The following is a 26,823-nucleotide window of genomic DNA, read 5'->3' as shown; positions in this document are numbered from 1 at the left end:
CTGCTTACCCCATATCATCTTCATAAATAAATACATCCATATTTTCTTGCTTTTTTGACTAGAATAGAGGAAAGAATAGACAAGAGGAGAATTAGTGCCTCTTACATCTTAATCCGACCCTTATTTCTATTTTAGGCTACAATTGTTCTACCCCAGGCTTGAAAATCATATTGTCATAGCTTATTGTTGTCATTGTTTCAAAGGAAGAAGGTTGGACATCTTTCATACTGCGGAGAATTCAGGTTACAGACACAGTGAAAGTTTCTTTTACAGTTACAGCGCAGTGGTGATAAAAGCTGGTTTATTCTACAGCTCTTTGTAAAGCTAATTGTAGCCAGATGCACCTTATGATTAATTATAGTGTTTCCTTTCAGAGGCAGCAGAGCTGTACATTATTGTAATTATCCAGTTTCTCGCCACATAACAGAAGAGTCTGACAACCATCGCAGCAAAAAGAAGCAGCTGAAATAACAGGCTAACTTTTTTACTATAGGCTGAGACCCAAAGTGATTCATGAGATGCTCCTCTGGGATAATAAAGTAGTTAGTAAGGTGAAGTAAAATGTGTTGTCTTGGACAAAAAAAGGAAGCACTTCATTGCAAACACACTTGGAAATATAACAAGCTTTAGAGTTCATATTTGGTATGACCACCTTTATTCTTCAACTTAGCCTGAACTCTCTTAGGTAAACTTTGTCATTTCTTTAAGTAGTCTTCAGGAATAGTTCTCTAGGCTTCTTCGTGAAGGACATTCAAAGCTCTTCTTTGTGTGTTTGTTGCCTTTTGTGCCGTTCTCTGTCAGCATGATCCCCTGCGTCCATAATATTGAGCTCCAGGCTCTGAGACTAATCTATGACTGACATTTTTCCATTATGTGTTTTTCTATCCAGATATGCTTTAAACTGCAGTGTTTGGAATCATTGTTCTACTAATCAATAAAGCTGTTTGCAATCACATATTTTCCAGAACTTGTTGCATTGTGGTTGAAAACCCAAAACTACTTTGCTGCATTCATAATTACACCGATTTTGACAGGATCCCCAACACCGCTGGCTAAAATACAGCTCCACCCATGACAGATGGCTGTAAAAATGCCATGTTGTAGCTCTATCCTGACCTCCTCCATACATATTGATGACAATTAGAACGAAATCTTTTATATTTTGAGTGATCACTCCATAGGACCTGTTGCCACAGATTTTCAATCCTGTTCTTGTGTAATGTACAAAGCTCAGCGTTTCTTAGTGTGTCCTTTCCTTAAGAATGGCTCCTTGACAGCCACCTTCCATTCAGGCTCCAGTAAGGAAATCAACCAAAGGACCAGATCCACCTCTCATGTCCTGTATCAGGTCTTTGTTGGACCCCCCCCCTACTTTTTAAGGATATGACTTTCATGTCCTTAGGAAGTAGGCATCATGCAATATATATAGTTGTTTTTAGTCCTGACAACTCTTCTTTTGTTCTCCAGTTGTACAGTTTCCTCAAATTTTTAAAGAGCAAACTGCACATCATGTAGCAATATGTCAAGTTTTCAGCTAATAGCGCTCTATCATTCTCCGAGCACTATTATGTGTGGTTCTAGACTTGAACACTAGCATCAAATAACAGTATTTTATTATTTATTTTATTACTTTATTGTATTTTAGATTCTTCCACCAGTTTGAGTCCCTTCTTTGCTCCAGTTCACTTGAATCGGGGTCAGTTTGTACTGCAATGTTAGTGATACTTACAGGTTACATGCACTATGTTGTTCATAGTCTGGCTGTGGAAATTTGGAAAAGAACAGTTAGGATCATTATATTGGTAAAAACCTTCTCAACCTTCTTAATTCGAATTTAAAAATACATTAAGAGCTTGCTCTGGGCTTCAGAGGGGAAAAAAGGAAACATTTCCAGCTTTAAAAATGAAGCTATTTCATGCCTCATTATTTTAAACAATGTTAGCCTGAGCAGAGGTAAGAACTACTGATTCTGGCTGTCGCTCTATGAATTAACCTTTTGATTTTTCTCCTTTTGCAAAAGTGTCTTTGTTAAACTTTTAATTGGGGTTATCTTGGTATAAGAGTTCACTTTAGGAAAAGTTTGTTATATTGTGTGCGAATTTTTGTAGTAGTCTCATTACGAGGCCTCGTTGCCATTATTACTCTTATCTATCCCGAGAATGAGACTCATTATGAAGTTATACAAGTTTGCTTTTGTCTCAATTGACAGCTCATTATATGCACATCTTCCCTCCCACTCTTCTCATCTCTGCAAATCCAGCATGTCCTCTCGTTCTTTCCTGTTATTATCTTCCCTTCTTCCTACTTCTCCTCATTCTCTTCTCTTGATCATCCTTAAAACCTCCGTCTCCTCCTCCCGCTTTTCTCTCCTCTTCCGTTCCTCATCTCCTCTTCTGCTCTGCTCCCATCAGCCCTCCTTCTCTATACTCCGCCCCCTTTTCTTTCCCTTTAATTTCCCCATTCCTCTCTACATCTTAGCACTTTTGAATGCCTTCCCACTACTCTGTCGTCTAATTCTTGCTAAATAACAACCGAATCGAAACCAGAAAAACAGTGTTTTCATGCATCAACAACATCAGCGGCACAGCCCTCATTTTGCTTGACAAAGGCAGCGTGTTTTTCTAGTTGATGTAAGGCAAGGCAAGGCAAGTTTATTTGTATAGCACAATTCAACAACAAGGTGATTCAAAGTGCTTTACAGAGACATTAGAAACAAGAACAAATAAAAAGCATGATTTAAAATTAATTAAAACAAGCAAATAAACTAACTAACTAATTAACAAACAAACAAACAACAGTATATAAAATCAAAACAGATAAAATCAGAACAGTAGATAAAATCAGTAGTTAAATGTAAGTTTTGAAATTTAAGCTTAAAGTGTGGATTTGGTGCTTTATTCAAATGCAGCTGAGAACAGGTGAGTCTTCAACCTGGATTTAAATAAACTGAGTGTTTCAGCTGATCTGAGGCTTTCTGGGAGTTTGTTCCAGATATAAGGAGCATAAAAGCTGAATGCAGCTTCTCCGTGTCTGGTTCTGACTCTGGGAACTGATAAAAGACCGGATCCAGATGACCTGAGGGATCTGGATCGTTCATACTGGGTCAGGAGGTCATTGATGTATTTTGGTCCTAAACCATTCAGAGCTTTATAGGCCAGCATCAGAACTTTAAAGTCTATCCTCTGACGGACAGGCAGCCAGTGTAAGGACCTCAGAGCTGGACTGATGTGGTCCACTTTTTTGGTCTTAGTGAGGACTCGAGCAGCAGAGTTCTGAATGAGCTGTAGTTGTCTGACTGATTTTTTTAGGTAGACCTGTAAAGATGCTGTTACAGTATTCAAGCCTACTAAAGATGAATGCATGGACTAGTTTTACCACGTCCTGTTGAGACATCAGATCTTTTATCCTTGATATATTCTTGAGGTGATAGTAAGCTGACTTTGTTATTGTCTTAATGTGTTTTTCTAAGTTTAGGTCTGCATCCATCACTACACCCAAATTTCTCGCCTGGTTTGTGGTTTTTAGATGTATAGATTGAAGTTCTCTGGTGACCTGTAATCGTTTTTCTTTGGCGCCAAAGACTATTACCTCAGTTTTGTTTTTGTTTAGCTGGAGAAAATTGTGGCACAACCAGTCATTGATTTCCTCAATGCATTTACCAAGAGCCTGTACAGGGCCTCGGTCTCCTGGTGACATTGTGATATATATTTGTGTGTCATCTGCATAGCTGTGATAGTTTATTTTGTTGTTGTTTATAATCTGTGCCAGTGGGAGCATGTAGATGTTAAACAGAAGGGGTCCCAAGATGGAACCTTGGGGAACTCCACATGTGATACTTGTCTGCTCAGATGTGAAGTTACCTATTGATACAAAGTATTTCCTGTTTTCTACGTATGTTTTGAACCAGTTTAGTACAGTTCCTGAAAGACCTGTCCAGTTCTCCAGTCGTTTGAGTAATATGTTGTGGTCAACTGTATCAAATGCTGCACTGAGATCCAGTAAAACTAAGACTGACATTTTTCCACTGTCTGTATTCAGACATATGTCATTAAACACTTTGGTCAGAGCGGTTTCAGTGCTGTGGTTCTGTCTAAAACCTGACTGGAAGGCATCGTAGCAATTATTCTGTTTTAAGAAGTAACTGAGCTGTTGGGAAACTGCTTTTTCAATGATCTTACTTAAAAACGGGAGATTTGAGATCGGCCTGTAGTTGTTCATTTGTGTCTTGTCAAGATTGTCCTTTTTCAGTATAGGTTTGATTACAGCAGTTTTTAGTGATTCTGGAAACACACCTGATAATAAAGAAAAGTTGACGATCTGTAACAGGTCTGACTCTAAAGTCTTTGAGACCTTTTTGAAAAAACTTGTTGGCAGGACATCTAAACAGCAGGAGGAGGAGTTCAGTTGACCTAAGATGTCCTCCAGGTCTTTGCTGTTAATAGGTTGAAACTGTTTCATGGTGTTTAAACAGTTTTTTGGTGGACACAGTACATATCCTGGATCTGCTGTTGATGTACCAATTGCTTGTCTAATTTTTTGGATTTTTTCAGTGAAGAATTTGGCAAAGTCATTGCAGGCCATGGTCGAATGAAGTTCAGCTGCCACTGACACAGGGGGGTTTGTTAGCCTGTCAACTGTAGAAAATAAGACCCGAGCATTATGGCTGTTTTTAGTGATGATGTCAGAGAAGTAGGACCTCCTTGCATTCCTCAGTTGTAAATTATAATTGTGAAGTTTCTCTTTATAAATGTCATAATGAACCTGGAGATAACCTTCACCTTAATGGGAGCAATAGTGTCCATTACATTTAACATGTTAGCATTGAAGCTATTGACGAGCTCATTGACTGACCCTCTGGGCAGGTCAGGTGTTAATGGGAAGACCTGGTTAAAAATTGCACTACTGTGTTCAGTTATACACCGTTTTGTGATCACTGTTGTTGATATATTTGTGTGGGCTGAGATTTTACTTTCAAAGAAAACACAGTAATGATCAGACAGGCCCACATCAGACACAGTAACCTTTGAAATGCTCAGGCCTTTGGAGATCAGTAGGTCAAGAGTGTGTCCTCTATTATGTGTGGCCTCTGTTACATGCTGAGTCAGCCCAAAGTTGCCCAGAGTGTTACTCAGGTCTTTAGTCCCTTTGTCCTGAGGGTTGTCCACATGAATGTTAAAAATCCCCAGCAATAATTACACAGTCAAAATCAACACAGATCACAGACAGCAGTTCACTGAGGTCATTAAAAAAGTCTGTGCAGTATTTGGGAGGCCTGTAAACATTAAGAAACACAACTTTGGATGGGGCCTTCAGCTGTAAAGCCACATATTCAAAAGACTGAAAACTTCCAGGAGATAGCTGCTTACATTGAAATGATTCATTAAATAAGCGTTAGATTGACTCAGGCCTTGTGACATTGACATCTCTGTCTCTCACTGAGGCTTTAGAAAGACAGACAGGCACCTCTGCAGTAACCCTACACCATGAGTGTGTGTTTGTGTGTGCGCACATTCACACAGTTATTGCATCATTGTCATATAATCCAGTCTCCATTTCTGCCTCTCTAGACTTTTCTCCATCTCTCGCATCTTTTGTTTTCACAGTTGGCTGGATTGTAGCTGTCAAGGAAAGCGCAGTGTTTTTGAAATCTTTTATTTATTTTGGACTTCACAGTCTTGTCCAATTTCCTTGTTCCCTGAGAAACGTTATTATCCCAAACGTGTACAAACGCTGTTTTTCACTGTATGGAATATCTCTGCATTGTGCGTTGTCCCAACAGGAAACACTTCAGAGGACAAATATGCCCATTTCCTCTTCCTGTAACCTCACTTCCATCCTTGCTTCTGCTGTCACGCCTCTTCCTCGCTGCCTGCTTTGTTTGTCGTGTGTGCTCGTTTTCAGCGCGTTTGCATCTATAAACCTATAAAAGGAAAGGGTGCGAAAAGTCAAGAAAGATGGATGTCTTCTTAAACATTCACGTGTGTTTAAATCAGTTTGATTCAAATCAAACGTCTGCGTGTGTGCATCTCAGAGGGCTACTTGAAGAAAGTACAAGGAAAAACTAGGCTAATGTCTTGTAAGACCGTGCACTTTGGCAGTAACGGACTCACATCTGGAACAAATTAACCCTAAAACCTGCATGTAACAAAACCACAGTCACTCGTCAGACAGGCCCACAGAGAAACGCACATAAACACACACACACATGCACGCACGCATAAACATGAACACTTGGCTGCAGATCATACTGGATCTCGTCCAGTTGTCTCTCACAGATTACTTCAGTTTTTATTGCATGGCTCTATCGGTAGCCTGTATCTGTTCAACTTCTCTGGTTACCCCGGTCAAGGATGGAGCCTAAATGGGTTGCTCTGCCTCGCTTTAACCAACCAGCTGCAAAGGAAATATGGGCCATTGCTAAGTGAGGAAAAGGACAGAAAAGGGGGGGAAATGCAGATGTTCTTTTGCATTCACTTCCACTTCCAGCCATTTCTTTTGTCTCATTTCCTCACATCTCTTTTCCCACTCTCTTTCTGTGTTTACATGAGCTAATCCTCCTTTTATGTTTATTGTATAGAAGAGAGTTGTGAAGTGGTGTGTGTGTGAGTGCGTTTGTGTATTTATGCACACATGCATATGGTTTCTTCTCCGGCTGTGCATTTCCTTTAGTAGTTCTTTGTGTGCATGTGTGCGCCTTCAGTGTTTCTGTTAATCTGTTGACAGCCTTGCAGGCTTGTGGAGGAGTCTGAAACGGCACAAGCGCACAAACACATCATTGACATAGTGTGTAGTGTCCTACGAGTCGGTGTGCGTTTGTGCTGCAGCAACACTATATTCATGTAAACACCCTGTTGGTTCCTCTGACTAAAGTGGTTGTTAGACTGACAGAGCATAAATACTGAGCTCTTTAAATATTCAGCACACAGTTTTAAGTACACGCTTTTACTCTCCTCTCTGTTTGTGACCTAAAATTATGATTTATGTAAAAACAAAACAACTAGGATGCTTCTTAAAAAAATAAGGGGAGCCCACGAAAGTAGAAGATAGTATCAGGTCATCCAAGTGGCCTGTTGGTGCATGGCACCAGTGTGATTCCAGTACTATCCTACAGTCAGTTTGTGTCAGTGAAAAGGAAAAATCTGTAAAAAAAAAAAAAAAATCTAAAATCTAGAAATTCTAAAGTAACAAAGAGGTTAACATGGCAAACCTTGAAGAGGTTGTCATCATATTAAGTCAAAAAATATTACCTAAAATATTGCTTTCATCTTTGTCTTTGATCATTGTTTGCCAGGCGTCAGTAGAAGTGCTTGATGCTGTATGGCAGATAAATTGTAATAATTCCTGACTGGAGGTACTTATACTTCTGCAGTTTCCAAGGGTGTGCATGAAGAATATGCTTTACTCATTAAAAACATCAATTCTGACATTACATTTGCAATAAAAAATAGAAAAATGTCAAGTAGTCGTGAACTAGATAAGTTAATACTTAAAAAAGATTGAAATACATAGCTTAAAGAAATAAATAGTCAGTTGAAAGAAACAGGTAAATGTTTAGTGGACCTGTTAGGCTTTTTCTTATTTTTTTAGCATAGTCCAAGTCTGCGTAGCTACAGTCATTTAAAAAAGACAAATTTAAAAGCAGTCTATGCAGTCCTGTGAAAAAAGTATGCTCGATTTAATAGCTTGTGGAACCAACTTTAGCAGCAATAACCTGAAGTAATCATTATATGTATGATACCCTTCCACCACAATGCTTTTCACTTGTATGATGTGTTTGTGCTGAGGTGCTGTGTTTGATTTTTCCCAAAAAATCTGTCCATTATAGCAGCGGTCCCCAACCCCCGGGCGTCCGTGAGTCGTTTGGTACCGGGCCGCGAGAGTTGAGGCTCAGGTGTGAAATGTATGGTTTTCATGGTTTTTATCAGTTTTCAGCGTTATTTTGTTATCGTTTTTATCGTTAACTCGGTTTTCCTGGGTCTTTTCATGTGTGTTATGAATAAATCTTCTTTTTTTCGGTACCGGTACTAGTTTTATTTTGTTGTATTTATCCGCGACACCTTAAAGGCCGGTCCGTGAAAATATTGTCGGGCATAAACCGGTGCGTGGCGCAAAAAAGGTTGGGGACCGCTGCATTATAGCAAAACATCTCCATTTTGGCCTCATCTCTCTAAAGGACATTAATCTAAAGGTTTGTTCAGATGCAAACCCTTTGACACACTTTATGACTGAAAAGTGGCCTCTTAATATACTGGCCTGCATAAGACAAACATAATCAGAAAATAAGCACTAAGAAAAGTACATTTATCTTAACAAAAGCCTTCCAAACAAGATATACTTCTTTAGTCTTTTTCTAATCGTATGATTTAAATTGTGCTGTTTAAAGTTATTTCAAATTATATCATATGAGCACATGTCAAACATGATAGTTAGTGTTTCTACAGAGACCAGTAGAGCAAAGTCAGAAATCTTGTCTTTGAAGAAAATAAATCTAGCTAAGTTTTTGCAGGCTTCCATTGGACTCTGCCACAACTTATAAGATGTAATAATGTCATACTGTACTTGCTCACTTTCTAAATAAAGGAACTTTTTTTTTTAAACTACATTATTTTCTAGCTGAATGCCTTAATAGGCCATCCTTTTTGTTTACTGCAGTGCGTTAAGACACACAAAGTGCTGTCATGTGATTGGATGCTGATGGCTGCTGATCTTTAAAGTGAAACTGGAGAAGTCCTGAAGTTCAGCTTAGGCATTAATAGTGGAGGCCTAGTTTTAATGGCGTGTAAAGTGATAGTCCTCACAGATTATGTCACAGATTTTTTTCTGGGACAGTCTGAGTCCCTTCTCTAACGCTGACCCCAACCCTTCTGTTATTATCGGCTACTGCGGCCACGGCGTAATGTGTCATTTACATGTTATAGAATTGAGGAATGGCACACACCAACGTACACAGCATATAAACACACAGACATGGATATTAGGTTTCTCGTAATGAACTCCTGCCGGTAGCATCTGTTGGTATTTTAGTCGGATTTAAAAGGGATTTTATTCATGATCCTTCCACAGTACATTCACTACTGGAACTTTAACATTATGCACTCCATACTGTACAGTAACGCCACTGTTTTGCACATGTCTCACTCTGTATATTTTATTTTATATATTTTATTTATTGTTTACTCTATTTAATTTGTAAAATATGTGTACACACACACACACACACACACACACACGTAGAAAAATATTTAGTATACACATCCAGAAATGCATATACTATTATATATTGTACATATATTTATTAGTTTCAGATGTAGCCATTCTTGTATTTTGCTTGTTTACATTATTGTATTTTGCACAACTCTGTTGCTTGTGAAGCTCGCACACAAGAATTTCACTCACATGTGCTGTACCAATGTACCTGCACATGTGATGTGACAATAAAAGGGATTTGATTTGATTTGATTTGATTTGGTATATGGGATGTTTCCTCTTTCTTTAAAACTTCAGAGACTTTCACAGAAGCGCATGCTTTTGTTTTTTTCCCCCTGGCATTGAACATACAACTCATTCAGTTGAAGGGACATTAAATAAGATTTAAAGGTCTGAGGAGTATACACTTCAGGATCATTTCCATTCTGTCTCATCTGTTTATGATGTGTTAACATGCAGGTGGATTTCTGCTATATTAAGACTACTGCCTTTTAAACAGAAATATCCTATCGCTATATACACACAAATGCAACATACACATGCACACAAATAGGCAGAAAAGAGGCATGGGCTTCAAAAGCATTGTGACGTTCACGTCATACAGTACTGCTACACGAACACAAGTGATTATGCACACTTGATCTGGCAAACTCATTTCAATGGCACAGAGGATCTATTATGCTGAATTAATAAAGTAGCTTTGCATGATATTAGTTACAAAAAATCCACTTTTTAACAGATATCCTACTATGCAGACCCCCACTTCATTCTCTGAAACAACAGAATTTAGCTTTTGTCTCTTTAGCAGCGTCTTCTATCCGTAAAAGCCTGCTTCTTTTTGATTGGTCAGCTTTGGGAAACCTGCTGAGGGGCAGCACTTAGTGTTTGGGAACTGTACTGTCTGTGCTGTATTGGTGTGCTTTGCCTAGAAGAGACGACGATGTAAAAAAGTAGAACATTTTTAAGACTGAATATTATTTAGAGCGCGTAAAAGTTTATAAATATTCAAAGACTGTTCGGTGTTTTCAAGGGAGACAGGATTCTGAACTTTGAACTCTCAGTACAGACTGCTTGTGTAGAATTAATTGGACCACCGCATACTAAACTAATTACGAAATTAAAGGGAGCTTAAAATCTTCATATTTCAATTCCGTTTCCTTGAGTCTTCAACTCACGAACGGATGACACAAATTAAAAGAAAGTAAAAAGCAAGCGATTTATTACAGCTAATGAAAATAAACATCTAAACCAAACAACAGCTTGTTCCCTACAGCAAAGCTACTGTTTTCTTTCTTAATTCAAAACCCTTCCGTTGTGGCCAGCGGTAACCTTTCCACTGTATCCCTCTATTTTTATTATTATTTTTTTCATGTGACTTCACTGGATCTGTGTTTATGGTTTGAACAACAAAGGAACCCATTGTTGGTTGCTAATCATTTCATTTAAAACTATATTCAATGAATGCAGCTTTATAAGAGTCCTGCTTTATGCCTGTTGGCATTAGTGCGGTATTAGACTGTAAGCTTTGTTGTAAGAAATCATGTCCTGTAACTTGAGCATGTTCAAAGGGCGATGAATTGTGCCTCGCTCTTTGTTTTTAAGGCAGTCGAAATGCTGAATATCATTATTTATATCCTGTTTGGTCATCATGAAGCTGGCGTGTCAAAGTTTTACTCATTAGCTCCTGGAATTGGGATTATTCCAGGTATAATGAGATTCTTTGTTCATGGCATGCTGTTGCAGATTAACACTTTAGAGCGAAGAACTTTACACCAGAAGTTCCGCTCGTTATCCTCAGATTTCCTCTCATTAGCCTTGGATCAAGATTGGATCAAGTGACTGAATCGTAGAGGCTGATGTCAGAAGGGGGGCCGTATTTAAAACCCATCCTGCTCTTAATCTGAGGGAATGTGTGAATGGAAAATGTGTAGGATAGTAAGGGAGTAAAAAAAATTGCCAAGGAAAAACACTGAGGAGACAGAGCAGGGGAGGGGAGATGAAGCATGACCAACAGAGCAAAGGGTAATGACTACACTGGCAGAGTGTGTGTGTGTGTGTGTGTGTGTGTGTGTGTGTGTGTGTGTGCGTGCCTGGCTGCACAGTGTACACCAACACAAAGAGTTGGGACAATAGTGCACAGTGAGTGGCAGGATGAGATGGCACCTATTGTTAACATTCATGAGCATACAGCATAGGCACACAGCCGGAGGTCCCATGAATGGGTCTGTTTGTCTACGAATGAGATAAAGGGAAAAAAAAAACCCCCAGAACATCAGTGTGTGTTCCACCTGTAGGAGAAGGTAAACCGAACCATCATAAATCCCATAAATAACATTTCGCCCAGCAGAATATGTTCAGCGAACATCATGTATCTCACCTCATTTTCTGCTGAACCCACTGCTTCTGCTGCACCTAGATAGCATTACAATACACACACTTGCACACATGGCCCTGGTTACTGCAACACGTAGAGTGGTGATTGAGGGGAAACCAAAAACCACCGTAATATGAGGAAGGAAAGGGGGTCTCCGAGTGAGCCGAGCAAAAGCCGAGTGAGAGACCACAGCATAACGCAAAGACAGGCGCTGTTTAGGTGTGAATGCCTTTTTGAAATGATCAGTCAGTCCCGACTTTCTCTGCCTTCTGTTTCGTCTCGTTTCATCCATTCTTATTCACAACAGATGCTCGTTCTCTGTTCCGCTCTCTCTCGCGCGCTCTCTTTTGCTGGCTAACCATAACAAGCTGTGGTAAAGGTCTTGGCGAGGTTTGGTTTGTGTGCCTAAGTGAGGCATGTGTGGGCCTTTGTGCACTCTTGTTTATTAGATGTGTAGGCGCGTGAGGGTATAATGGGGGTGGTGGGGGTATTCTTTGCAGGAGAATGTTTCCAGACTGTGGGGGGTCTTAATGGAACGTACCGGCTCTTTTTCACGCACACACGGTGAGGTCTTTAAAGTATCTAGACACGAACCAGCTCATTCACTCAGCTAAGGGGTAATTAGGATTTACATGTCCTTGTTTTCCTTTCTCGAGTTGCAACTTTCTTCAAAATTCGGGTCAGGACTCTTAAGGTTTATTAGAAGAAATTCGAATGGGGTCAGCAACTCAGTCTGGCAGATTTGGATCAAAAGTTTATTGCACGGTTAGGCTGCTTGAAGGGATTGCACGATTATAGCAAAAACACGATACTGTGTCGTGATAGAATTTGTTTTAGTGAAAGCTTTTCTGTCGACATTAACCTGGGATGAGGCTGGATAGCTGCATGTAGCACACAACAGGAAACGGTGCACTTTAGTTGCGATCGCACCTCTGGGAATGTGATTTAGGTGAACCTGGGTAGTTTATGCAGGATGCAGGACACACAGCGCCAGGGGCGTATTAGCTGTTCGCACATCAATGCATTCCACCATCACACTGATTTTTATGAGGAGGCTGGCAGGTTAAAGACTGCTTAATGTATAATCCAATCATTTGCATTCTCACGTGTATCAGGTAATGCCAAGAAATGTCCAGGCTTGAAGTTCCGATATCGAAATTGCTTAGTACTCACCACTTACATTCCTCGTATTAAAAACTTTTGACATGGATGCATCATCTGGTTTTAAAACAAAACATCTGTTAATGTTTTTAGCAGCATAAACTGGATCTAAGCACTCTATTTCTCCGTATCTTGGACCCAAAGCCTACAGGAATCTGCCAATTTGCTCGTCATCGCAATATTTGGAACATAACTCTCAGGGTTCATTTGGCACGCCGTGCAAAATCCCCTTTTTCTTTTAGTGTTTTAGTTTTTTTGGTCTTATTTTGCAACATTAAACTGGTGTAATATTTGATATTCACTCAGTGAACATCAGTATACCATTGATAAAATCCTAACCATGAATAATAATGTACTTTTTCATTTTACAGTTGCATCTTTATCATTTTGCTGATGAATTCTACATTTTCCTGTAGTTTTCTACAGAAATGAGGGTTTCCTGTGATTACAGAGAGGTTGATTGGACAGTCTTGTGCCCTGTCTGTTTTAGTTTTTGAAAGCATTGCTGGCCACTCACAAGCGCACACCATAAACGCACACACACTAAAAATCTGCAGGTATTTTTCCTCTGAATCAGGAACAGATTTTTCTTTAAATCACTGGGAAATACCCTGATCTCAATTCCCTGTAACACCTGGTAGGATCAGAAACTTTAACAGATATGTAACAAGTCTTGGCTGGTGAAACAGTTGAAGTTCCTGATGGTTTAGCATTTTCCCAACCAATTAAACTGTCAGAACAGTGTCTTTCCCTTCTTTTCCTTATGTTTGTGTCCTTTTCATTAAAAAGAAAAACTTAATAAAATTGCTGTTATATAATGTAAAGCCTGAGAAACAGTTCTCATCACGTAATCGTGTAATCATTTACGCTATATTTAGGCATCTGTTGTCCCCATGGGGATTAGCCACTTAAACAATATCCTGTAAGTTTGAAGAAGATACCACAAATTTACGACAAAGTCACGTCGTGCTTTCCTGGCTTTCGCGTTGTTTTCTTGTTCGGTCCATCTGGTGCTGCGGGTGTTGATCTCCTGTCGGGGTGCAACAGACCAGAGAGGAGCATATCACATGATCATAGTGTTAAAGCACAGAGGGATGTCCAGGCTAAATTAGCCGATCAGAGGGTATCAGCTTGCAGCATCTCTGCAGGAAACTGCTTAATACTGTAACACTGCAGGTTGTGTTTCTGCCAGCCTGTCTGGACTGCCTTGGCTGTATGTGAGTGCATGTGCTGTGCAAATAGGGCAGGCATACTTAGTGCTGTCACCTTATGCAGGGATGTGTATACGTGGCTTCTTTCAAGTTGTCAGATAGGCTAAGGGAACACAGTAAGATTACAATGCAGGGATTAGAGGGTGAGAAGTCCTTATGTTAAAAAGACCTGTACGTGTGTGTGTGTGTGTGAGTGTCAGATAAGAGGCTGCTGATTCCAGCGTGGAGGCGTGTCTCGCTTAAATGCGCGTGTATGAGAATGAGAGAGAGAGATGTGGGTTTGAATGAAAAGTGAGGATATTTTTGAGTCTGACAAACTCGAGTCTCATGATGTTTTGAAGCATGGAGAGAAAAGAAGGGATAAAGAGAGAGAGAGGGAGAGAGAAAACATCCATCCCCAACAACGTGACTAATGTGTCCCGGATCAAATTGATTCCTTAAATACCCGCATCCTACCACCAGCTTTGTTTTATTTTAAACGTGCTCTTCTTTTAGATATAAATCCACTGTCTCTGAGTAGAGTGCTGGAGCCACTACTACTATGTGCATCAGAGATGTGTGTGTGTGTCCATTTATACACTAGAACGAAGAAGGAAACATTAATAATGGATTAGCAGCCCCATTAGACTTGCTGTCTGCTTTCTCAGGCCCATGTCTGTGGACACAAATGCGCACACATGCACTTGTGTTTTCATTACTTGAGAGAACATCGTGTTGACTTGGATGCATTTCCTGCAGACTAACTGTAACAATAACCATAGCGCCCTAAACCTGACCTTGAACCAAATCTTCACCTTATGCAGCACATGTTACATGTAACACACTTGCTTATAATCTGACTGTTTTTGCACATTTACTCGTGAGAAATGCGAGTACACACACAGTGAGTGCATGAATGAGTGATTAAGTCAACGACTGAGTAAATCTTCTAATGCCCAGAGGGAGGTGTCTTAGGAGAGATATGAGTGGTCAGGGTCTTTTCTAAGTGCTGCTGGGAAATGGAATGCTGGCTTCCAGGCAGTCAGGTGACCTACGGCCATGGTGAGCGTGGAGTCATGTGATCATAATAGGAAAGAGATAATAGAAGAGCGAGGGGGTACAGTCAGCACTCACATGGATGTTTTGTGTGTCGATTGCTAATGGGCTATCGCTGGGCAAATGGTTGCTGCAGGATAAAGGGATAAGATGTTACAGGCCATAAAACACTCACACCCTCCCTGACACACATTAATGCACTTCAGAAACACACTAAACCTTTCCGACATCCCCCTCTCACTCTCGAAGTCATATGATATAGATGAGGCCCTGGGTTATACAATATGACAGTATGAGATCATCACCTCAGAGATTGTCCTAATCTCTGAAGGAGCTCACAAGATTTTCTAATAGCTTTATAACATTTCCGAACGCTTGCTCATTGTGACCGAGCAGCGCCGAACTGTTTGAGCGGCTGTTTGTTTGTCAAAGCTAGTGGTCTAAACGGTGATAGTTTTTTTTAATTTCTTTATGAAAAATATTCCCATGTACACACAATTTAACTGACTTCAGAACTACAATCATTATAAAATAAACTACTACTCAAACTGGGGGTTTAGTAGTCGTGTTATTGAGAAATTCATTTAAGAACCTGAAGGTACCGCAAGTGGAGATTTATTCTTTTAGAAACACACAAAAGGAACGAAGAAAATTCCCCCTCACATTTACACACAAGTGCTTGAAATGATCAAATATTGCATAAAAGGTATTTTTATGGTGATTTAATAACATCATAAAATCTAAATTAGTTTATCTAAAATACCATACAGCACTTCTTTTTCTACTTATTGGATTTAAAAGTTTCCATCTGTTCACTTAAATTTTCAGGAATTTTTCCGGTGCGCCACTGTGTCCAAGGTTTTTGGGGTGGTTTGTGGGGCTGTTATCAAATCAGACTGTGTACTGAAGCTTTAAAACCATTTGAATGATTGATGGCAAGTGTCTCGTCTGTCTCAGATGATTTTGCTAATGCACTGGATGTTTTGTGTTGGGTCGGATTCATATTCAAATAGAGGACTAAAATAAAACAATACAAAGCTTAGAAAAAAAGAAGAGCAGATTAACAGCATTTTATGAAAGACAGCGTTGATGTTTTGGACTGAAAAAATAAAAGAGTTGAATGATGTGCCCTCATTGGACCTCTTTTTAAAAAGTGGTTGCCTTGGCGATAATCCCTGTAACATTATGGGAGTAGGTGTCTAAGCTCTGACGTCTATAGCCTCTAAACCACTGCCGTTTCTTATATTTTTAGACTGTATACTGTGGTGCCTGCACCTCGATGGAGCCCCGTGTGTCAATCCTGCTGCGCTTTCTGTGCTCATCTGTAAACCAATCTGTCAGTTCACTTTCCCATAATTTCATCCTCTAAAAGGGTCACCGACGTTATGAAACGACCTGGATGTGTCACGACTTTCTGTCAAAGCACGAATTTCTGTTTGTCCCACGTTAATTGGAGCACCTCTTTCATATTTGTTTTAATCCTTTTCCCAAATCTGGCTCAACTTGCTTGTAACTGCCAGACTTAATAATTTAGAGAAATTTAGACTTTTTTGGGCCTAAATCCTGTGAGTACTGAGATGTCGTCACCTTATTTTATCGTCGTCAGGCAGCCGTGATTTTGTTTATTTTTGGGGAGCGATGTGCTGAATGTGTCAAATATGGTTAGACACAGAGCTGGTGAAGAGCGGTTCAAAACACATGCAGACAAAAGCAAATAATCACACAGATATTAAGCTTACCATTAGACATTCCCACTAAAACTGATAAACAAGCCTAGCACAATTTACTAAATAATATACTCCTTTAAATTGCAACAATTTAGTTTAGTTTTATTTTGTGAATATGGATTTGGCACTTTCTGTGGTGAGGTGAAAACCCTAGCAGTCAGACGATCCTCTATGAGCAATGATTTGGTGACAGTGGGGTGGAAGAACTCCCTTTTAACAGGAAGTGACCTCCAGGATGACAGGAAGAGCCCAAAGAAGACAATAACAACAAAAAGACAGCACAGAGTGATCGTTCACTTGTTTATTAGTAAACTACTTAGGATTTTCCTGACATATTTGTCAGTATACAAATGCACAAACGCAGGCATGCTTAAAGATTTTTACAGCAGGTCCCCTGCTAACATTGACTTTTGCGTTTTTATTGAGGTATCAGTGGTTGAGCTGGAATTCCTGTTAAAATGTGTGGAGGATGTTTCTGAGAAGCCAGTATTCCACAGGAGGGAGGAATGCAGACTGTGGCTTTTTTTTTTTCTCAGCTTGTTTTGGTCAACCTCCTACTGGGAGGCTGCTACCACTTCAGGTAAAGACAGCTGAAGCTTGGTGCAAGCGCTGGAGACTGCAATTCCCATTGAGAATAACAATGATGACGTAGGTGGTGGAAGCCGAGGATTTGATGTGTGTTCATTATCAAGAAGCCATTTACTGCAGCAGTTGAGTCCATTTTCACTTAGATAGCGATCGGGGGGGGGTTAGCGTCTTATGATTTTCTGGTTCTGGGTTTTCAGACAATGAACTTCTCTTTAAATCATCCTCTAACCCTAACAGTTTTATATTTCCCAATAAAATAGTCACCCGAGTAGCTTGTCAATTGGTTGAACACTGACTAATTTTGTAAATGTAGGACTGCTGGCAAAATTTCATGAACACATAAATGCAACACAGGTGTGAATATTAGCCTTTGGTTTGAAACAGAGTGCTTCACCAATAAATATCGCACAGCTCAGGTCAAAAGAAGATCGAGTGTGGAGCTGTTCGTCACTCTGTCTAATGGATTTTTGTGGAGTCTTTGAGTTAAGATGAAAGGACACTTCTCTTTTATCCCTGTCCTTTACTAGTGTAATGCAGAAAGGTTTTCGGATAGTATCAGGTTTCCCCCCCGTTTCATCTGCACTTGTATTTCAGTACAGTATGTTCAGCTGCTGTTCATCAGTGTAAAAGATTATTGTTATCAGTTTCTCTGAGCTTATATGGAGTCATGTTTCATAGGAATTGTCATTCTCCTCCCCTCCCATTTTCGTTTCTGCGTAATCTCTTTGTTCTCTTCTGATTAGCTCTCCTCTCCAGCCCTCGAGCCTCTTCCTGACTTGATTTGATTGTAATTGCACATGCTGTAATAATGTTGTACTACTGACACAGCATTAATTTAGGAAAAACATTCCCTCCCTTCTGATTCACGTTGTAACGTTTCTCTCGGTTTTTGTGTACACGTGACCAAGTTTCCCTTTCTGTCCCGTTTGCAGGATCGTAAACTGTCCAAGTCCGAGCGTCAGCGGTTCAAAGAGGAGGCCGGCATGCTGAAGGGTCTCCAGCATCCTAACATTGTCCGCTTCTATGACTCCTGGGAGGGTCCCTGCAAAGGAAAGAAATGCATCGTTCTCGTCACTGAGCTCATGACATCTGGCACGCTAAAAACGTGAGTATATGAGGGATAGAATTTTAAGATTAAGAAGCTGTGCAGGAATCTTCTGAGAAGCCAAATATTAGGACACCAGACCCATGTGCATGAACTGAAAACTATAGCTGTGACTGAAAGGTGTGAACTGCGTGATGTTAACACCCACACTTACAGTAGAGTCCATTCTGACATTTTTCTCTTGAAGAGCACTGTCAGCACAGATGATGACTCACCTCCAGTCTTTCATTGAAATGTAAAACACACACGTGTCGTCCTCTTTGCTATTAAACTAATCTGCAGTCTTTCTCTCTTTTCATATGTTCAAATGGCCTTTCACAGTACTGTTAAAAGCACCTCACATCCTGATGTTTCAGTGCTGATTGCAGCTGTGAGTCAGCCAGCCTGCCTGTGTTAAGTACGGTATTTATGTCACTTACATCACCACAAAGGGTGAAATGACGCAGAATCATCAAAACTTTGATGCAGGTTTTGAGTTTTTATTTATTTCTCTTTTTGGACACCAAACAGTTGAATAAAACTGCTGTGGTCCCATTCGTGTCGCCGAAAATGGCTCGATCTTATCAGGGCAAAGGACACAACACATGTTGGGATCCTGTGAGGTTACACTCTCAGCCTGGGGGCCTCTGTGAGTCTGATTGGGATTTGAAAAGTTTGAGGGTGTGTCAACACTGTTATGTTCATCAACGTGTTTGAGGTAATTTTCAGCGTACATATGTGATAAACTGTACGTCGATGGCCTGCCAGCTCAACGGGCAGTTGTCAGTGTCTGCCTCTCAGACTGTCACCCCACATGCCGTGACTGAATGCCAGCCTCTTTGCCGATTAGAATAGATGTGCATCTGTGTTTGTCAATGCTATTGTTGAGCTCCTGACACAACAGAAGGCTAAACGTGGGGTGACACAGCCTGCGCCACACAGTACATCATGCGACACTGGCCCACCTGCCAGCTGCTGCTTCTGCTGCACATTCCTCTCATTCCCGACATCATTCAGGAGTGACACTGGTCATCGTCCACTTAGTTTAGGTTAAAGTGACAGAGAGGGAGACAGAAGACTACAGTGTGAGAGAGTTATGCGCAAATATTCTGATGAATAGACAAACTGATACTTAGACGTACAGTTTGAAAGCCGCTCGGTAGAGTGACAAACCTGTGAGCAAAGCACTAACAGCACTAACAAGAACCGTAGCGCCCTCCACTGGAGGACTACAAAAATTTCATACTTTTTTTTTAACAGAGAAGCTGCGCAGACACGCTCAGTCCTCTGCATACACCACAGAATAAACACACATTTAACAAATATAGTTTTCTATTTTCTAACTTTTTTTGGAACTTCCCACTACTTACTGAGTGAGAAAGGAAAAAAGAGAGAGAAGAAGAGCTGTATCCTTTTTCTTCTTTTTGAATTTTACATGATTAAATTAAATATTCAGAAAAGACCTCAGTCAGAAAATCCAAAAAACTGCTTGGATCCAGAAGTGTGTGTGCCAAACAACTATAATATACTCCAAAGTAGTAACAAGTAACAAGCAGTGCATTGAACTCTTATAGATACATGATGCATACATGATATCAGGATTGCAATTCTGGTTACTTTAATTTTCCATTAATGTGTTTTTATGCACATATTGAAACAAAGACGCAACATCGTGTTTACCAGAAGACACTCCCATTTGAAAAACTGGAACCAGTGAGGGGAAAAAATACTTGCAAAAGAATAATTTTATATCAAAATTGTTGCTGATTAACTTTTTGTTGATCAACACAACAAGGTTTCTTTGTTTAAGACTATATGGAGCGGATGGATGTGCCCTTATGAAGAGGATCAAGGCATCCGAGGGGTTTGGCCATCATCCAGAAAAATACTCAGAAAGGAGAGGGACCGCTGCACGCTGAAGAGATGGAAAAAGAAAGGGAGATGATGGGAGGGTGGGGGCGATAGGGGAGGAAGATAGGATGGAAATACTTGCCACCATGGAGTGCCCTTTTCTGTGTGCATCTGTGTGTGTAAGAAATGTTTATAATGCTGTCATCTTTCTGTTTTGTAAAGGTTTATTTTCGGAAGAATACTTGTCTGTTCACAAATAATAAAAACTGTATTCACTGCTCGTGAGAGCCGCACGTTCGTGTATCTACAAGTGCTAATTTGCGTGCTTGGAAACATAGCGTGGCTGAGTGAGCATGCAAGCTCGCTCGATGCTTTGTTGCAGCGTCACTCTGCATGCCACAGCATTTTCCCTGTCTTTCAACGCTGTTCTGACTTCAGAACGACAAAAGAAAGAAAGAAGAGGGGATGGGCGAGGAGGGGACTTAGGTAAGGGGGAAGAAGGGGATAAGGCGTGTGGCTTCTTAAGAGAGACATCAGAGGTAGCAGGAGAGATGCGGTATGATAGAGAGAACTTAAGTTATTCACATGCACATTTTAAGGTTTGTTCACTTTAATAGTCCCTAAAATTATTATTTATGCTCTGCACACTGAAAGCCATCTCCCTGTGAAAAACAAATTGAATTTACCCAGATTTTTAAGGCTTTTAATGACAAACCATAGAAAAGCGGTTAGAGGATTAAAATAAGAAGCATATAGAAGACTTTGATTGTTAAAAATCAGGGTAAAGACTTTACTATATAGCAGAATAGCTGAATTAAAGTTGTTTTTTAATAATTAGCCATCTATCTGTTCACCCATCTATCCGGTTCACAGGGGGGTGGAGTCTATCCCAGCTGTCGCGAGACAGGATGCACCTTGGGAAGATTTAGTCAGTCTATCAAAGGGCTAACATAGGAGAGACAGACAAAGATTCACACTCATATTCACACCTACAGCCAATTTATAAGCACATATGTAACCAGCATGTCTTTGGACTGTGGGAGGAAGCTGGGGAACCTGAAGGGAATCCACACAAGCACAGGGAGAACATGCAAACTCCACAAAGAAAGGCCCCAGGCAGCCTCAGGAATGCATGCAGGATTTTAGAAAGAAGTATAGGATGCAAATATCCAGTGTTTTTCTCTGGGAAGAAGTTGAGTAGAGGTATAAAGTGGCACCAAACGAAAATGCTCAGTTAAGCCCAGCACTCAGTGAGTGTACTTTCCATTGCTCGTTAATGGATGCTTTCTGCTCCGTCAAAGATACTGGGTCACAGCTAAAAGTTGTTGAGCCTCTGTGGCTGTAACACAGCAATCTGGATGTGGCTTAAGCACACCGCTCTATTATGCTGTAATGCTCACACGGTGTTATGTGAGAATTACTTGTCAGTTAGGACAGAGTTGCAGATGCTGAATTATTAGAGCAGCCAGTGACACCGTGGAGCTGACGGTAATGCTGGAGTCAGACTTATTGATGTCGCTCTGCATCGGGTCAGCTGTCTGGAAGTGGAGCTGGAAGAGGGCATTGCTGGCTGAGACAGAAACATTGTTTGCAGAGTCAGTCTATAGTTCAGTCAGCTGCCTGCTATTCACCAGATCCATGGGGACATTTCTGAGCTAAGCTTGGATATTGAATTAAATACACTAATTAGATCAAAGCCACGATTACTTAGCTCCTCTGCCTGCTTTAAGGCTGTGAAATTAGCACACCATGAAGAAGACTCACGGGGCGGTTGATCTCAGGAGTACGCCCTACCTACTGTGCTCATTGGTCACATTTGGCACAATACCAAGAAGAGGAAGACGCACATTTCTCTGTAGAGTTGAATTGATTTTCAGTCAGCTAATCAAGACAGACAAATGTTTTCTGAGTGAGTTCTTAGAGCTCTTGGAAATAACAAGAACTGCCTCTGATTTAATCAAAAACAAAATCAATTAAGTGCAGTGCTTTGCTAAGAATAGGAGAAATGTTCAGTCTAGATTCACAGTACTTTGCTGTTTTGTTGTAACATTCCTGTGGAATTTCCTCTCATTTTCCTCGCACATTCCAAAGACTTACAAACCAGGTGGATTGACTCAATCACCCACAGGTGTGGATCTGAGTTGGCTCTATGATGGCCTGGCAACCTGTCAAAGGGTGTTTCCCTGCTTTCCGCACTGGGATGTGTTCCAAGTTTAGTGAAGAGAGAGAAAAAAGAACTGATGCAGAAGAAGATCTGGTTGAATTATAAGCAACGTAAGATACAATCCCGATTCATAGAAGCCGGTGCAGGCACATGTTGCATGTACGGGACAGTAGTCGAAACCTTTTGATTGCTGTGTATAGTTGCCTTCGGAGAAAACAAGTAAATAACAATCTGCTGAATAAAGACAGAGATTATCAGTGCTGGCTGCTCATTGACTCTACAGCTGCTTTCAGACATTTCTGTGCAGCACTACATGTTTCTGCTTTTTTACTCCCTTATTCGGTCCTTGCATAGCTGTGTCTTTCATAGTTTTTTATGCAGAGTAGAGCAGCTGCATTAAAAAAAGTGATTTTCTGTAGCTAGTGGTTTTACACAGTGTGATATTCTGAGAGGCCATATGCTGGCAGCTAGCGTGCCGGGACAAAGGCCACTTGAACAAGATACAAGAGCTGAATCTCCTCCTGTGTGCATAATCGTGACCACTTTCTCTTGCTTTGCAAAACACACAGTTTCTTATGTGAGATTTCTTTGTCCTGCAGCTACCTGAAGCGATTCAAGGTGATGAAAATCAAAGTTCTGCGTTCATGGTGCAGACAGATCCTGAAAGGCCTTCACTTCCTGCACACCAGAGCGCCACCCATCATTCACAGAGACCTGAAATGCGACAACATCTTTATCACAGGGCCCACGGGCTCGGTGAAGATAGGGGACCTAGGGTTGGCCACGCTGAAGAGAGCCTCTTTTGCCAAGAGCGTCATAGGTAGGACGGTGCATACGCAGCATCTCAAATTCTCAGAAATGCTAAGACACAAAAATGTGGTTTGCGAAGGCTGCGAAACTGAAATAACTGGGATCTTTTATTTGAGCTCGCTGCGGCGATAATAACCACTTTACATGCATAGGCACATTATGTACACGCCCACTGTAGATAAATTTTACTACTTGAAAAATGTCTGGTTGTTAAAGCGAACCGCAGGCATGTGAAAAGTGATACGGCTTCCAAAGAAACTGTTAGTAAGTTGGGATTCAGTTGTCTGGAAATGTAACCGTTACAAACACATAAACCGAAAGTGCACCGCACTCGGACAATGTTTATGACACATACTTTGAGTCTGCAGTTTTCCCTCATAATAACCTGGGTACCTTTCAGTAGTTTTGTTGTACAGCTGACCACAGGTATTCAAGCTCTGCTCGCACCAAGTACGTAAATATACACTCTTCTCTGCACTTGAGACAAGAATGAGAAGCTCAGTAAATCTCACTGCTTCTTTGTAGCAATTAGGCAAACCTCAAGTATTCAGGCTTCACTTCCACAAACTGAGTCTGTGGCAGCACTAAGTGGATGCAGGTTTGAAATTTTAGCCCTTTTATTTCCAGCTGGAGTTTATTAGATTTCAATCTCTGATTTTATGTTTTATCATTTATACAGTATTTGTACATCATGGTGTGCAAGTTAGGTAGGAGTATGTCCTAGCATAACATACATGTTTTTCTCCACTTTCTAATCACCAGGTACACCAGAGTTTATGGCTCCAGAGATGTATGAGGAAAAGTATGATGAATCTGTAGACGTCTATGCTTTTGGGATGTGTATGCTGGAGATGGCTACCTCAGAGTACCCCTACTCCGAATGCCAAAACGCTGCCCAGATCTACAGACGAGTTACTAGTGTAAGTATGCATTCTCTGCTCAGTCTGTACCTGCAGGTGCATCAGCTGAGAGTGGTAGGAAACCAGTTGGTCCCATTTATGTTGTATCTAACCGTCTCGTTTGTTGTTTTTGCCTCTTGTCTCTATTTTCCGCTGTGAGCCACTCCTCCTCACCCTTGTTTACTGACTGTATTAACAAGTTTGGCATGAGCTGCAGAAGATCCAGTCATATGATTGTGTTTTTGCCCTGATTAGTCTTATGTTTTTGCTTATGCTCTCTCCCTCTCACACTACATTGCAGTTTGTCTTGCGAAGGGATAAAAGCGAACGGAAAGCACTTTTCCCAAACGCAAATCTGAAATCGATAGTCAGTCTATAGTTATTTTAGACGAATTGACACTTATTGAGAAGCTTTTATTCCACTTAGTGTAATGCAGTATAATTAATTCAACTGTCCCATAAACACTAACGCTGTGAGCCGAGCTGGGGAGAGTACAGTTCACCTCCATAAATGTCAGCAAAAGCAGTGAGAGTGACACACTGCGCTGAAATGAAACAGTGCATGAGAATAACGTATTTTTATCGCCCGCCTGAGGGAATAGGCCACACCCCCAGCGGGGAGGTAGTGGGAACACTGGTAGCACTCTGGGGCGTTTTTGAGGTTGCATTTAATCAATTATCAGGTTTAAACAAAGGTTCTGTGTTTACTCTTTACTCTTTACAAAAGAGATTTTTAGTTCAAAATACAATGAATGACAAAAAAGTGATTTCTTTAGTCGGGGGGGGAGGAGCCCTAGGCCTCAAGGTCCTGCAGGTTTTAGATGTGGCCTTGATCCAACACAGCTGAAGTTTTCCAGAGGCCTGATAATGAACTAATCATCTGATTCAGGTGACCCAGGGTGAGATCTAAAACCTGCAGGACACCGGCCCTTGAGGCCTTGAGTTCCCCGCCCCTGCTTTAGTCTAATAAAAGATTAATTTGGTTTTGAAATGACAAATTTAAGAAGAAGAAATATTTCCAGTAATGAAATTTTCTGCGTAATGAAAGTAATAACATTGATTTTATGTTGTCTGGTGAGTTTAGTTATTTGTTGAGTTATTGAAAATGTCTTCTGATTGCCACAAATTACATTTCAAAAAATGTACTGGCACAAACTCCTACTTTTTTCTTTTCTTCGTCTGGCATCATCCCATCCAGTCAGATTTTATAAGATTTCTCAGATTTGTTAATGTCCCTCCTTTTCTAAAATTTAGTTGACAGTTGGCTGGAGAGACAGACAATAAAGCAAATGCAGAGAGGACCAGATGCAGGCTGTTTTAAGCCTAGTGCTGCTGAGGTCATCACCCCAGCACACACACACACACACACACACACACACACAGACAGACAGATGAGCGCTGTCTCCCTCTTTTCGTCACTCGACTCAGCTCTCTGGATGCTGACAGTGATGCTTAATAGACGTGAGGAATATTCTTGAAATCTCTTCTCATTTTCAAGATCTGAATGCAGGACAGAGGGGCCGAGTTCAAAACAAAAGCCCCGTCTTTGTCGTGGCTCATAAGTCCAAAACATAAATCTAAAACTGAGGCCAAAATGCAAAGTGCCAAAAATCCACAACACATGGGGGAAACAATACAACAGGACAATGAACAAATGAAACACATTGCTAATTTATTCAAGGACACAGGGCGCACTGAGGGCTAATGAGAGGAAACAGGTGAAAGTAATTGAGCGTAACAAAACACAGGAGACAAAAGACTACCAAAATAAAATAGGTGACCTGCTACACCCAGATTTAAGATTCTGTCACACCTAAACTTGACACAGAAAGACACAAGAGGGATGTGGTAGAAGGATAACATAAAAATTTCCAGTGATGTTTACCAGAATGCTAATGTGTATAAACAGGAACTGAAAGAAAAAACCCAAATGGAATATTAAACAAACAAGAATCAGAGTCTTAAATTTAAAACCGTCGGTCCAGGACTCAGGAACATGACACTTTGTGTGTGTAATGATTCTTGAAAATGGAACATTTTTAATGCTGCTAAAGTATCAGTGCTAAACAAATAGGATGCTCAAACACTCTACAGTTATTTTGGAATTCCAGGCTAACGGTGCATGTCGTTGAATTAAAAGAAGTTTATCATTTGTTACGGATGAGTGCAGGATCCTCTCCAGCTTAAACAACTGCTGCTGTTACCTGAGGAGAGTCGAGCTTTAAAAATTAATAACTTAATAGCCACACTAGGAGCTGATTGGCTTTTATCTTAATAACCCATGTGTTAAAACTCTAATTAATGTGCATTTAGATTCAATTTAAATGTTCATTTCAGCTTCTTTTAGTATCCATCCATACAGTCCAGCCCATTCAAACTGAAGGGATTTGGATTAGGATTTCCTCCCTGTTTTTCTTCCTTCTTTCATCTTTCAGTCTTTGAATCTCTTGTTTTAATTTAAGAAGCTTCCTGGGCGGAATAAACTCAGACAGTATATTTCAGTCCACATGTCCGTCTGGCTCTCTGCCTCTCTTACCTTCCTGTTCTTTGATTGGTTTTTGTCTTTCTTCTCGGTCTCACAAAACCAAAATCGCATCATCAATTTGATCAAACTATTACATTATCGTAGTGATGCTTTGTTCTGCTTGTTTCCCGTGAACTGGACGTAACTGGCCAAATAGCTAACGTCAGTTGTTGTCACGCTCAACACAG

The 26,823-nt window shown here is 40.5% G+C and overlaps 1 protein-coding gene across 9 annotated transcripts in view; it reads left to right on the top strand.

Annotated features, from left to right (window-relative positions):
- The window catches only part of wnk1b (WNK lysine deficient protein kinase 1b), a 98,503-nt gene that overhangs the window by 31,514 nt on the left and 40,166 nt on the right, over positions 1-26,823 (top strand). For all 9 annotated transcript variants that reach the window (XM_085386907.1, XM_085386904.1, XM_085386901.1 and 6 more), the window contains exons 3-5: positions 18,236-18,408; positions 23,002-23,222; positions 23,975-24,132. In XM_085386907.1, the coding sequence (XP_085243033.1) occupies positions 18,236-18,408; positions 23,002-23,222; positions 23,975-24,132 (552 nt within the window). The remainder of the gene's footprint in view (positions 1-18,235; positions 18,409-23,001; positions 23,223-23,974; positions 24,133-26,823) is intronic.

The sequence above is a fragment of the Rhamphochromis longiceps genome, linkage group LG17 (assembly GCF_057381845.1).
Source record: "Rhamphochromis longiceps isolate RC_006_pf linkage group LG17, R_longiceps_female_GT1.1, whole genome shotgun sequence".
NCBI classification, from domain to species: Eukaryota; Metazoa; Chordata; class Actinopteri; order Cichliformes; family Cichlidae; genus Rhamphochromis; species Rhamphochromis longiceps.
Note: the sequence above shows the minus strand (reverse complement) of the source record. Positions and strands in the feature narration are given on the sequence as shown.